The following is a 14268-nucleotide window of genomic DNA, read 5'->3' as shown; positions in this document are numbered from 1 at the left end:
TTTAAGTTTTTATTTTTGTTTTTTGGGGCGGTGCCCAGCGGGCGTAACTAGCGCACTGAGACAAAGGACAAGTGCATCAGGATAATCGCATCACACTTGAGTAAATAAATTCCTGAAGTGGAACCAACTTGCCGGAGCACTCCACTCCGCACAGCCGAAACATGTTGCCGGGCCATCTTCCATGACAATGAGGGGAAGGACCTCCGCAGCTCCTTCGTCCTGCGTCTTTTTGTGTCGCTCTACGTGCCAGTGATGATATTGCTTCTGGGCCCAAACAAAAAGTGGGCGAAAATGTTGCCATAGAATCAAATATTTCAGCGCACATCTTTTGAAAGTGGGTCAATCGAAATAACAAATACATACTTATCACTCTTTATCAGCTAAATTATATAAACTTTTTATGATATAAACGACAAGCTCAACACAATTATATTGTGCTCAAAAAGCAATAACTATAAAAGTACCAGATAATATCACACTATTTACATTCTTACCAGCAGGTTTATCTACAATTGCCCAGTAATTATAATTGCCGGCATGAATCAGTTTCCATTTGGGGTTAAATTACGAAATTACAAGCACATACGCTTATCAAATGGCAATACTTCGCCAAGCATTCAAATTAAATCGCCCTGAGGTCTGGACATCTGGAAGGATAGTAAGTGTATCTCAGTTAAGGTAAATAATATCCTGGCCATGTCATGACATCTCACAATTGTTGCAGCTTCCATTTGCATCAACAATAATTGAATATAAATACTGCAATTTGGCCAGAGCGAGTTTATTGATTTCCAAGGACTGTAAAACGAATGCCAGAGGCCACAGCTCAGAAACAACAACCTTCTCATTAGACTGCATATCATGTGGACATCCAAAGTAGGGGTATTCAACATGCTTTTGTGGGAAAATAAAAGTCAGTTTCAGAAGATTAATTCAAATAAAATTAGCATTCACATTCATAAATTACACAGGTAGTTTTTCTTATCAACTTGAGACACCGTCGAGAAGAAACAGTAGTATTTTATGGCAATTCATCAACTACAAGCTCTGCTTCATCTTCTGCCGCCATTGACAGATGATGCGGGTTCTCTACGGTCTAGACTCTAGATTGTCGGAAAATATTCAGACTCAGACTCGTTTCTACGAGCGCGCGCGAGCTCTCCAAACTTGAGTGGCTATTCAGAAAGTGAAAAATATCAAGTGATCATTGGCGATGTTGGTGGCAGCCGTTCAAGTAGCGCATCTAATTATTCACGGGGTTAATTCTATTGCCACCTATCGACAGATTTGATCTCATAAGCTATAGATTTATGAGGAGAGCACTGGTAAAAATACTAGGTATTTATTACCGATGAAGCAAATGGTTATTGAACCACAGTTAATTTAGTTTATATTTATTAAAGAAAAATATTAAAATGTGGTATTTAGAAGAAAACCACCCTTATCTCTACAGATACTGATTTCACACCTCGAACATTAATTTGAGAAAATCAAGTATCATTGCATGATTATATTTTTATCTGAGTGCTAATATTTGAATGTTCCTATCTATGTACATATACCTTCTAGTCAGCGGTGGGGTAAAGTATCTAAGGTGGCTGCTTATCATACATAGTTGTTGGCATCCCGACGCTACCGATCGTTGCATGCATATAGTTACCGCGTCTCCCAACTGAGAGTTAATTATTCTTGCTTTTTATCGGAGGGAACAAATGGGAAATTCAGAAGTCGAACACTTAATTACCTTTAAAAAAATTTTATCATAGGTATCAATATTTTATTTAGTTTATCTACAAATAACCCACCATTAAATGCTGAGAAAAACGCTATATTTTGATACGATGCGTTTTGTGCTTGGATGTAAACGGTTGATAACCAATTATCTCTTTATCAGCGTTATGGGTTTTTCTAATTGGGGAGTTTACTACCATTGATAAAAATGTAAATGATAAAAGTATATAAAACTACCTTGTGTAATAAAATTCATAGTAAACTTGTTTGAATGGAAGCAATACCATTTTATGGGACCCCATTAAAATAGTTATTTCTATTTGCCAGTGCAAATGTTAAACTAAATTATTATTATTATGGCTTGTAGTTATATTTTTAGAATAGAAGAAGAACCCACCGTTTGACCTTTTAAGATGCTGCAATTTCCAAAGCAACCGCTAGTTAAAAAACCAGTTGACCTTGAGCTTGGCTCAAAGTAGACCATCGATTTGAATTCCCAGATAGAACAGAGATGGAAAGTGGCGATTCTTGCAGGCCCTATTTACAGGGTATGCGGAGAGGAAAACTCGTTTTATCGCCACTCGCATTTAATTGCTCCCTCGTCAGTCGATCGTGAAGCTTCGGGAGTGCGACATCGCAGCCTGCGCTGAATAAATAATAACTAAGTAAAAAATACAGTACTATGCTGCTGTTTCTCTGGTGGATTGCTGGCTATATAATACTCGTATCTGGAAGTACAGATCCACCCCTGTATCCACTTGATGCCCAAAATGTGGCTAAGTGTCTGGACTATTGCCATCTAAAGAACTTGCGATTTCTCCTCTGCGTGGATGCAGATGGTCAGCTCTCCCACAATCCCTACAAGGACTGCAATCGGGGATTCTGCAAGGCCGAGGACTTTGAACTCGAATATGAATCAGATGATTCTTCTGAGACACGTACCAATCGTGTGGAGAAAACAAGAGTTGGCCAAAAGGCAGTTCTAAGAGATCTTTGTCTAAATGAGAGGGGAATTCCCATCAGACGTAGGTGCCAAATACGAAATGGAAAAAGAGTCTGGCAAAGTTTGGACCACATAACCTGCAGATCGGCCCCGGAACTGAGCTCAAGTATAAATCTTCTCGCTGTAAAAAGCCCACCAGATATGATTAGCCAACTGAGTAACCTCTTAACTCAGTCCCAGGCAAAACTAGTCGCCGCCGATGTATTTAGTATCTCTGAGATATTTGATTCGCTTGTTAAGAAACGAGAAAGAAATGCTGAAGTAGTCGGGGATTTGATGAAGATTTGCCAGAAAGTCATGACCACGGATAACGAAACTCTTCGTATTTCAGCAGATGTTAATGCCACGAACTCGCTGCTAAGCAATTTCGAGAATTATCTGGATGAACTGGGTTCACAATTATTCCAAAGAAACACAAGCGTTATACAAAACAGCACAGAGTTTAAATTCCATACATATTTTGATATGGGTGTTGTGGTTCTAAAGACAAACGAACTTAGTGTGTTTTTTGTGGATCCAGAAGTGAAGAATATTACTGGAATGGCCATATTCTCAAATGGGAACTCTTCGGATTTTAAAAGCCTTCATTCATATGATAAGGTGGACGATGTAAGGGCAATAGAAAACCTGGAGACAGCAGTTTTTTTGCCCGAGAAACTTTGGAAGAAACTGAAGAAAAAGGGAGCCACTTATTTAGTCTTCAAGGTCTATACTCGAGATGCTCTTTTTGTGGAGACAGCAGAGGAAATCCAACGACGACCAACTAGTAATGTTATCTCTATAACTATTCCAGGATTGCTTGGTAAGAGTTTCTTAATAACTAGATATATCTTTAATTATTTTTCTCGAATAAACATTTTATTCCTTACGATAATTAACTTTACATCCTTAACAATCACTTTTCTTCTTCAGATAACCATCTTCCCGAGAGGTTGCCGTTTTTCCTGCGCAATGGAAAGGCGAATCAAACTCAATATGAAGGTGGATGTGGCTATTGGAACTATCAGACCTGGCTTAGTGATGGAATTTCCACCAACGGCAGTGACAGCTCGCATCCGGTGATCCTCTGTCTTGCGGACCACCTAACTCAGTTCACATTTCTACTGGGGGTGAGCAAAATGCAGACGAGTTTTGACAGCTATGAAGATGATCGCACCTTGGATATTATCACCAATGTAGGCTTGACCTTATCTCTCCTGGGACTCTTTGCCATTTTCCTAACTGCAGCCGTTTTCAAGAGCTTTAGGAGTTTAGCCTCTACTAAGATACTGCTAAATCTCTGTGCTGCCCTGTTTCTTCAGTTGTTGTTCTTCCTGATCCTGAGTCAAAGTAAATTCCTGGAACTGTTCGACCAATCAGATTCGGAAAAATGCACCTTGATTGGAGCTATGATGCAGTACTTACTGTTGGTTGTCTTCAGCTGGATGTTCATCATTGGCTTTCTGCAGTATCAAAGATATGTCAGAGTCATTGGTGTCAATCATCCAAGACATTATATTTTAATATCGGCTGTAGTGGCCTGGACACTGCCACTTATGCCCACATTGCTTGTGGTTTTTCTGGAGCCCGATTCGTACAGACCCAGTAATTCCTCGCTGGATACTCCCATTATCTGTTATCCTTCTGGATATGGCTTAAGTCTGGGTGTGATTCTTCCTATTGGGCTGATCACAGTGGCCAATGCCATGTTGGTGGGCTACATCACCTGGAGTGTCTATAAGGCCTTATTTACCCGTGATCTAGTCCTTAAACAATTGGGCCTCTTCGTGCTGCTTTTCTTCCTTCTGGGTATCACCTGGATTTTTGGACTGTGTTCTTACTTTGACTTCGGCAGGATCTTCGCCTACCTATTCTGCCTCACAGCCACCCTACAGGGATTTGTTCTATTCCTTTTCTTCATAGTTTTCAACAAAGAAAATCAGAGGGCCTGGTTGGGTCTCTGTTGTAATTTGCGCCAGAAGAGAGATCAAGAAACTATAGAAATGCCAACGGACTCGATTTTAAAACGCTCAAGCCAGTCATCAGCTCACAGTACCAGTAAATAGGTGTTCGAATTAAGTAAAGCTAGGGAAATAATTTGTAAAATAAATATCAATAGGTTTTCACTTAGAAAAATCTATTAATAAATGATTTAGTACCTATAAAATTGAAATGGAAATTATGGTTCCGAAAGTTGTAAATTATTTTTATTGAGCAATACAAAAGCAAAGAGAGAAAAGTTTGTAAAATAGTAGTAGTAAGTGCTAATTTTATTAAATAAAAACAAATAATCTGTACAACTAAATTGCTTAAACTCTTTGTAAGTAATAAAAAATCCAAAAGGAAAAACTATACTACGTACAATGTTTGCTGGTTGATTATACAATCTGCGATCTCTAATCTCTGTATCTCTGTGGCAACCGGTTATCATGCCCTATCGCCGGGAACATGAAAAGTAAATTAGGAGTTAGTCATCAAGAAATGATTCACCGACAAACTTTCTAAATAATATCGGAGTATTAGCATAGGGGTGCAATGAGAAAATGATGAAGAGTTCATTATAATATATTTGGAAAACTTTAAAGTTTCGACATTTCACTTTAGTACAATTGCCTTAAAGCTCTTGAGGAGCTTTGAACTTTACTTTTTAAAACTTAGTTAAAGACTAAACCTGAACCTGAACAGCTTTAAGCTTTAGATAAGCACCCTACCGCTCGAAAGCCAACCGGTTTTATGGACAGCTTTTAACCGCTTAAAGCCAAGTAGTTCCCCGCTCACTTCGAATTTATGACTTCTAATTTATGTAAATGAGATGACAACTTAGTTTTTGGTGAATGTATTTCATAGATTACGACAGCATGCGGCTGTGTTTAATTTCGATTTTATTGGATGCGATAAGGTCGTAAGTCTTAGTCACGGACCTCCGGGATGTGGTGACTTAATTTAGATTAGCGAACACGGGCCTTAACATAAAACAACTAATGGTACAGTATTGCTAAACTAGCGGTAAGAACCAGTAAGCTTAAGGCCAATTAGCCAACTACTGGTTGGGTGTTGGGTATCGGGTATCTGGTATCGGCATTCCGCCGGAACTTGTTTTTCGAACAACAAAAGACAAGCCGCCGCCCGAGATTTCGGATTTCAGAATATTGAGTTCCGAGTTCAGCGCTTTATCACCAGCAAACGCAGCGGAATGTAAGAACTTCCGGGTACCACATCCTTGCCCTCCGGCAGGAACTTGTGCGCGTAGTCCTTCGGAGTGGGCGTGTTGGGGGCCAGGGCGTACTCCAGTGTGTTTTCCGAGGCCGCGCCGGAAATAACGGTGGGCGTGCGAGCCACCCACAATTGCATCGCCTGCGGCTTCCTCTCCGCCGGCACCTCCGATTTCCCCAGCTGAACGTTCGCCCTCCGCGAAAAGTGGGCCTGATCCGCCTGCTGGAATCGCTCCAGGTGACCTTGGATTATCCGGCGCAGTTGGGCCATTGTGCTGGGCGGGGGCGGGGCGTAGACATACGCCCTCCTGGCCGGAGGGCGTGGCAGGTAGTCCCGGTTAAAGCCGGCCGCACTGGCCACAGCCACAAGGGTTAACAGCTGCAAGACAAATTACACTCAATTAATAACTTATTCGAATAAACAGGCAAACGACGTGCGAATATTCAGCCTTTCGAAAGTAAATGCTTTTAGGCGCCAACCTTGGCTTTAAGCAAATACAAACTTTTATCTTTAAAGCTGATTTAATTAGTTGCAGATTCATCAAAAACAATACTACAATGGTTGCTAAATAAATATATTTATAGTCGAAATAATAAAAAAAGTTAAACAATAACTTGTTTATTCCCACAAATGTATTTAATATTTAAATAAAACTTTGACTTTACATTTATTTCTTTCACTGATAATTTTAACCATTCTTTTATAATTGATTAAAATTAATATTCAACGGAAAAATACTGATTTTCATTGGATCACTGAATTATAGGGTTTTATGAATAATCCAGAAAGAACATTTAAAAGCACTAAAACACTGTCAAGTCACAAAGGTCACTTAAATCCATTAGTAATCGTTTCCTGCTCCTAGCTTACCATGAAAAACGTCCTGTACATAGTTCCTAAATGTGTATCCAACAACTGTTTCTCCGGGGGCAGCTCCCAGTCCAAATTTCCGACCGATCTCCAGTTAACTCAGCAGCAAACTGAAGTGATCGGAGCCTCTGCTCCGCCGACTCGTTTCAAGTTCAGGGTCTCAACTCATGCATTTACATAATTTCTACCAAATAGTCATCCAAAAGCCAGTCGCAGACATTCTCCATTCTCCGATCTCCATTCTCTATTCTGTGTGAAATCTAATTCGGTTTTTTTCGGTCTCCGAGGCAGTGGCACGTGATTTATGCATTTGGCAATCCAGTTGGATCGATCACGAGGTGGAGCCAGCGAATCTGGCCAAACAAGGGGTCCAAGCCCCTTGGAGATATGATACCATCGCAATCTTTGCCAGTTTTTCTTGACCACCAAAAAGATATTCCAGACTTTGGGGCTCAGACTTTGAGGCGACTCTTCGGCTGTTCACGCCACTATAATTATGCAAATTCGCTGTGACTCGGCTGCATAAATCAACTTTATGAGTGCTAACTTTACATGGGGTCTTGACTTATTGATTTGCATAATGGTTTCTATAAGCCGATATAAAGCGTGTCCAGAGTTTCCATTGTACTGCGTTCATAATAGCAATCGATGTATTTATATTGATTTTTAATCGTCCCCACTTTATGCCTGACAATAAGCATTAAAAGCGAGTCGATCGTTTGTCTTGTCATTCAATATGCCAAAAGATGTCTTCCTCGCATATAGATTTTGATCCCAAGATGGACAGTCAACAACAAAGGAAACCATAATGCGATTCATATGCTAAGTCATTAAGTTGTGATCGTGCAATAGTAGTTCGACCTGCTGCTGATCGATTGAGATGTTGAAATGGCCGATCATCAATCGATTGGGCAGATTAACATATATTCACCTGGTCAATTGGTAAATGATCTTTGAACATTTTAATGACTACTCGATTGATTGTAAAATGGTAATTTAGACGAGAAGAATAGGAGCAGCCTCTGATTAATTTTCGGTTGATTAATTATGTTAGTCAAACGGTTTGAAAAGTCATCATAAATTAAGGTATCAATTGTTATATATTTAAAATAGCCATAAAAGGTAGTTAAATATCGTTTTGTTTTGAATGATGCCAGATTTAAGTGCTCTGTTATGACTACCTATAATATATACAACCGGCTTCTTATTTAGTCAATAAATTCAAAAGTGAAGTTTTTATAAAATAAACAAGGGAGAACGCTATAGTCGAGTACCTCGACTATCAGATACCCGTTACTCAGCTAAATGGAGATATGCAAGCAGCAAAGCGAGATTAAAATGCGCCACCTACCGGCGGTATACAGATTTAAGCGTTATGGGCGTTAGAGTGGGCGTGGCAAATTTTTTTTTGGATCAATCGATAGGTATTGACGAGACCAATACATTTCAGTTAAAATTTTTTATCTAGCATGAAAATTGTGGGCGTCACAGGGTTTTGCGGTTTGTGGGCGTTAAAGTGGGCGTGGCAAATTTTTTTTTGGGTCAATCGATAGGTATTGATGAGAACATTACATTTCAGTTAAAATTTTCTATCTAGCATCAAAACTGTAGGAGCCACAGTTTTGGGCGGTTTGTGGGCGTTAGAGTGGGCGTGGCAGTCTACTGAAACAAACTTGCGCTGCGTAGGAAGCTCAGGAATCTGCACGCCAAATCTCAATAGCCTAGCTCCCATAGTTTCCGAGATCTCAGCGTTCATCCGGACAGACGGACAGACGGACAGACGGACATGGCTAGATCGACTCGGCTAGTGATCCTGATCAAGAATATATATACTTTATGGGGTCGGAAACGCTTCCTTCTGCCTGTTACATACTTTCCGACGAATCTAGTATACCCTTTTACTTTACGAGTAACGGGTATAATAAATCTTTTGTAATGTATTTTAAAGTGTGTGGTTTTTTTGTAGGTGTATGTATTTTAACGTTTTGTCCCTACTTGCTCATTAGACATATTGCATTTCTTATTTTTGAATGCGAGTCAAATAAAAAATGGCTTTCTGACTTCCTTTTCAGCCTAAACCTTTCCACTTATAGTTTACCCTATAATTTCCCCATTTCTTAAATCGAAACCCACCTTTCCTGGCATCCGGAAGCAAAGTCGGGGTACTTCTCTAAAAAGGTTGGGGCTCAAATTCGATGAGTCAGCAGAACGGAAACGGAAACGCAATTAAAGCTCATCGACTGCGACTGGCAATCAGCTTGTGGCATTACGTAATTACGAATTTGCAAGATTACGTAAAATGCAAATCTCGACTCGATTGCATTAGCATTTTGATTTATATGCAAACGGGGAGGGGAGGGGACTGCACCTCTTCTTTCGAGTGGGAATGCGTGTAATTACTATGTAAATTATTTATGCAATTAATTTAACAAACTCAACTCGGACGGGGACTCACACGGCGACTCACGGTGCCCACATGTCCATCATAAAATCCATATTGATGAGGGTCGTTTCCGGCTGAGCTCCACTCACTCGTTCATATTTCATATGCCGTATGTGTTATACAAGAGGGGCATCATAATCAGCCATAACCGTCCTGTTCTCCTCTTTTTTCTGCTGATTTGAGTCCAGCTGGCGCTGAGTGCTAAATCCTCTGTCACATACGCTCCACGTTCGGGGATTCGTCTGTCAAAAAATAAACAAAGAGGAGAGCAGCTGAAAAAAACAGGCCATAGTGGGGGAATATGTGGCCCAAATGGTCAGGCCTGAATGCTACGTAATGAGTTTGATGGGCTTTTGAACTAAACCAAATTGCAGACGGGACAGGCATTTTATTTTTATTCGGATACCGATTTCGATTTGATGATGATGCGAGGATTTCAGCTTCAGAGATGGAGCGAGGATGCATGTAGCAGCAAATTGAGTTATGGCCCCTGGTTGCCTCATATTTTATGCATGGCAAGGGCAAGCGAATTGCTTTCCAATCGACTTGGCGCACTCCACTTAAGACCACCCATTCGCAACCCCACTCCCATTCCCCGGTTTTTCCAGGGAGTGGCCTCCTTTCAGCTTTCTGGGTGCGTCCAGACAGACCCATCACCATTACCTAATCACCTATCGGGATCATAATATGGATCATCGATTTTATACTCCACGAGCACGAAATCCCTTTCGGGCTTTCTTCCAGGGAAATCCAGAGGTTGAATAAACTTTTGGCCAGCGAGAAACTAATTAAGATAGTTTGCCGACTGCAGTCAATTGGAAAACCGACAGAGCATTCAGCAAGGGCCTGGAGTTTGACATTAATGAAGGCACAGGGACCCCTAGGCATTGGAATACCTTTGACCTTTGGCCCCGTACATAATTTATGCCTCCCCGCTGGCAAATCATTTATCATAACCCAGAGCCGGGCCAGAGCCCCAAATTTTTGCTACTGACAGCCGAGCCGTTTCATTCGCCGCAGAAAAAATAAGCGAGATTTTGCATATTTAATAAGTTTATGCGCTTTGTGCAATAATCCCCAAAGCCACATACACTTTTCACTGCGGGAAATGAGAATAAACGATGGTTAAAGGGAATGGAAAAGTAGATGGGGGCTTCAACTTTATGTTTGAACAACATTTTGTACTCTTAACTTCAGGGAAATGCAAAACAGACGGATTCAAAAAAATATTGGCTGGCCCTTGCATAAGGAGTTATGTTAGACACTTCATTACATGTTTTAAAAAATAAAGGAACTATTGTATTATGTAAATTATTATAGTTGAAACTATTTTCCTCTAGGTTAATAATAATAATTATATAGAAAATATTTTCTGTAGTCTCGATTATCTAGTATGTAGGCACTCTCAGGTCTTTAGTACAATTATCGATCAGCAAGTCACAAACAAAAACAATACATACGTTTATATTTTATATATTAAGATAAGATGGCACGTCTCTACGATTCCCGAACCACGATCTTTTCGCCGGAGGGCCGTCTCTACCAGGTGGAATACGCCATGGAGGCCGCTTCGCAGTCGGGCACCTGCCTGGGCATCCTGGCCAGGAATGGCGTCCTCTTGGCCACCGAGCGGATCACCAACAAGCTTTTGGACTCCAGTATTCCCGCTTACAAGATCTGCCGTTTGAACGCGGACATGGCCTGTTGTGCCACGGGCAACACGGCGGATGGAAATGTGCTGACCAGCGAGCTGCGCCTGATCGCCCAGCGATATATCTCTACCTATGGTGAGGTGATTCCCTGCGAGCAGCTGGTCTCCAATCTGTGCGACGTCAAGCAGGCGTATACGCAATATGGTGGCAAGCGGCCCTTCGGCGTATCCCTGCTTTACATGGGCTGGGACACCCGCTTCGGGTTCCAGCTATACCAGTCTGATCCCAGTGGAAACTACAGTGGCTGGAAGGCCACCTGCATTGGCCGGAAATCCGGAGGGGCCAAGGGAATGCTACAGCAGGAACTCTTCCCCAAGGAATACCTGAATCCCACACTTGAGGACGCCAAGGATGTGGCCATCAAGGTGTTGGCCATGACTTTGGATGGGTTCAGCGCCTCCAAGTTGGAAATGGCCACTCTGGAACGCATTGATAACTATACCAGCTGCAAAGTTCTGGATACAACTGAGATCCAGAAACGGATCGAGAAATACAACAAGGTACAAGCTCAGGCCGCTAAACGAACGTTCTGTTACCCATAGTTCTTTTCAGTTACATTTATGTTTTCTAAGACCTGTTTTTGGTTATAAAGTAGCTTAAATAAATTATAAACGGTAAGCAATGATTGATTTATTTCTGAAAATTTGGATTTCAAATTACCATCAACTACTGTTCTTAATTTGAACACCACTGTATTTCTGGTTCTGCAAAAAAGAGTTAAAGACAGAGGCAAAGCAAGAAATAGCTTTTCCTTTTATATCCCATATTTTATGCCCAAATTATTACTAACTTTGAGATGTTTTATGGCTGTGGGAAAAGCATAACCTAACTAAATAAACACATTTTTGTTGCTCATACTTTTGGTTCAGTGTGCGGAAAAGCCGAAACCAATAGAGATTCATGAAAATGCGGCCACACATTCCCATTTTGACGCAATTCCCGGAGGCCATTTTGATGCGGTGTGGCTTTTAGCGGTTCTACGGTTTATTTATATACACATTATGTGAAATATGTAAATCCCAGGCAGCTAAAATGGAACCAAAAGGGAGAGGAAATAGTAGTAACTTTGGTATTATAAATGCTACATCTGGACTTCCTTTATAGCACTAGTTCTCTATTTGCTTTTGCAAAAATTGTGCTCTCATGTGCAATAAACTTGGTAGTTTCTGTGACTTTCCGCACACCTGGAAAACTGAAAACAGAGCAGATACCTGTCCGTTTGAAGCCACGCTGAATAAACAATGCAAATAGCTTTTCTCCCGAAGAAATATTTAAATTCCTTTATGGCCCACGTCAAAGTTATACACTGTGCTCTCATATTTCCCGGCGAGCAGCACTAAGTGGCCAAGGCCCCCTTTTCCCGCAGAAGGGAATATAAATTTACACTTGTCTACATTTTTTCACACCAGCTAAGTGTTTGCTCAGCCAAGGGAAATGGCAAGAGGCTAAAAAGAAAAAAAAGTCAAGCCAGCTGAAAAAAGAAAAGAAATGCTTTCCTTTGGGGCGAGCTTTCATTTTCTTGTTGTGTCCTGTGAGAGCAAACAATCGCACGTGAAACGCTGCAGGAATTTCAATTAACTTGTTAGCATTTCACGCTTTTTGAACTTTAAACAAAGGCAACAGACAGCAGACAAATACAACTAACATCGACTTAAAAGCTAATTTATGTTTAGCTCCTAATGAAACGCCACTCGCTGGGGAATTTAATGTCGGCCCTGAGTTTGCAGAAGTTCTTTCGAAGAAATTCGCAGGGTCTCAATGCAACAGGTGGCGAATAACCCTATACTTAACGTATATGTACGTGTAAGCCCAAATGGAATTGAGCCTAGTAATCAGCGAAATCCCCCTTAAATACACACCCAAACCACCGGAGTGTAATCAATTTAATCTCATACTTTCGTCTACTTCACAAAATAACTGTAATATGCCTACGCAATTATTACCCTCGACAGACCCACAAAACATGTATATATTTTGAGACACAGAAAAAAATAGCTACAAATTGGAACAACATAAATACAGAGATTATTTCGTAAGGTTATATTTATATTTGTTATGAAACCCATATATGATATTTTCGTACCTTTCATCTTACCATAGCATGAGCAACATGTTTGACTAAAGGTCATTGAAGCTGGCTTGAAATACTTTTGTGGTTATAAGAGCCAAAACTTTAAACATGAAGAAAATAAAGCTGGATTGCCCCTAGAATGTTAAACAATTTCTCCAAGTGTACTATTAACTCGGCCTGACTGACAAATGTGGTCGGGCTGCTTTCTTTTATTGCTCTGATATTTATCTCGCGCTGAAAACCTCATCAGGCTTAAGCACATCGCTTAATTGCCCACAACTCTGCGAGTGTAGATGTGTATCTGTGTGTGACACTGGGGGTGTGAGTGTGTTTGCCTCGCACACACACTTGTATTACTTCATTTGGACAATCTGACATTCGTTGGGGCTGCTGTTTTATGGGGCAAACAAAGCTGGAAACGTAAACAAGGGCTGGTGGTCGTGTCCATTTTTCGAGGACTTTACCATATTGTCTCGCCCCTGTAACAACCCAATTTGAATGGTCCCACGTGTCCCGGGGTCCATAAATATTTAAGTTCTATTTTTGCTAATTTTTGCGTGCCAAATTAAACGCCGGACCTTTTTCGTCCCGTCCCGACAACAAATTTAATATTCTATTCTATGGCCAGGGAGCGGGAAAGACAACTATTTATATAGCTAATATAAGCAACCTGCGAAGTGCCTCTCTAGACTTGGGCAAACATTCCCTCAGCAATGGCTGCCAAATGAATTGAAACACTTTTAAGGCAAATATATTTCAGCGAGGATGTTTCTAAAAGGCAAGCTCCCCTTGCATAAATCCTGTGCACCATTAATTCCGGACTTGAGCTTGCCTTTTTAATTAATTTTCGAGCGCACCTTTTGTGTTTTATGCGCCACCCTAATGACACTTTTATGGATTTGAATTTGCGAGCGCCCCAGTAGTGCTTCCGAAAAACACCTTGCGACCCAAGAGGGTCCCGAAAACTCAAGAGATGCCCAGACACGTTCCATAATGCCGGGTGAACAATGTGCCCAGGGGTTTTATTTATATACATATCGGGATATATATGCATTATGTACGCCCAAGAATGCCAGACTGTGGATTTTGGCTGTTTGTAGTTCGCACTTCCGCTTGAGTACCGTTCGAAAGCGTTGGATGCCGCAAACTGTTGGCCGCACTTCGTCCTTCGTACTTCGTCCTTTGTCTTTTGTCCGGCTAGCCCCTTCTTGGGACTACGTGGCGTATTAGTATCGTGGCGTTGCGT

The 14268-nt window shown here is 41.0% G+C and overlaps 3 protein-coding genes across 3 annotated transcripts; 2 read left to right on the top strand and 1 right to left on the bottom strand.

Moving 5' to 3' along the window:
• The first annotated feature begins 2328 nt into the window (after positions 1–2328).
• On the top strand, positions 2329–5067 carry Ktch (Ketchup). The gene is made up of 2 exons (XM_017080103.4): positions 2329–3536; positions 3647–5067. The coding sequence occupies exons 1-2, from the start codon at positions 2414–2416 to the stop codon at positions 4777–4779; spliced, it is 2256 nt and encodes a 751-aa protein (XP_016935592.4). The 5' UTR covers positions 2329–2413; the 3' UTR covers positions 4780–5067.
• A 470-nt stretch (positions 5068–5537) lies between these two features.
• LOC108014086 (uncharacterized) lies at positions 5538–6957 on the bottom strand. Its single transcript, XM_017080106.4, has 2 exons — positions 6797–6957; positions 5538–6304 (listed from the first exon to the last, which is right to left on the bottom strand). Exons 1-2 carry the CDS (start codon positions 6815–6817, stop codon positions 5876–5878), a joined length of 450 nt encoding a protein of 149 aa, XP_016935595.3. The 5' UTR covers positions 6818–6957; the 3' UTR covers positions 5538–5875.
• A 3690-nt stretch (positions 6958–10647) lies between these two features.
• Positions 10648–11564, top strand: Prosalpha3T (Proteasome alpha3 subunit, Testis-specific). Its single transcript, XM_017084046.4, has one exon. The coding sequence runs from the start codon at positions 10726–10728 to the stop codon at positions 11491–11493; it is 768 nt and encodes a 255-aa protein (XP_016939535.3). The 5' UTR covers positions 10648–10725; the 3' UTR covers positions 11494–11564.
• Positions 11565–14268: the final 2704 nt, after the last annotated feature.

Source organism: Drosophila suzukii, chromosome 3 (genome assembly GCF_043229965.1).
Source record: "Drosophila suzukii chromosome 3, CBGP_Dsuzu_IsoJpt1.0, whole genome shotgun sequence".
In the NCBI taxonomy this organism is placed as follows: Eukaryota; Metazoa; Arthropoda; class Insecta; order Diptera; family Drosophilidae; genus Drosophila; species Drosophila suzukii.
This window is presented reverse-complemented; position numbering and strand designations above follow the sequence as displayed.

What these genes read in the sequence shown, in the direction of transcription:
- Ktch (XM_017080103.4), top strand. Translation starts at nt 2,414, where the DNA reads ATGCTGCTGTTTCTCTGGTGGATTGCTGGCTATATAATACTCGTATCT. An exon ending in AACTATTCCAGGATTGCTTG is followed by an intron (nt 3,537 to 3,646) that starts GTAAGAGTTTCT and finishes TTTCTTCTTCAG; the next exon opens with ATAACCATCTTCCCGAGAGG.
- Prosalpha3T (XM_017084046.4), top strand. Translation starts at nt 10,726, where the DNA reads ATGGCACGTCTCTACGATTCCCGAACCACGATCTTTTCGCCGGAGGGC.
- LOC108014086 (XM_017080106.4), bottom strand. Translation starts at nt 6,817, where the DNA reads ATGTACAGGACGTTTTTCATG. An exon ending in TGTACAGGACGTTTTTCATG is followed by an intron (nt 6,305 to 6,796) that starts GTAAGCTAGGAG and finishes TTTGTCTTGCAG; the next exon opens with CTGTTAACCCTTGTGGCTGT.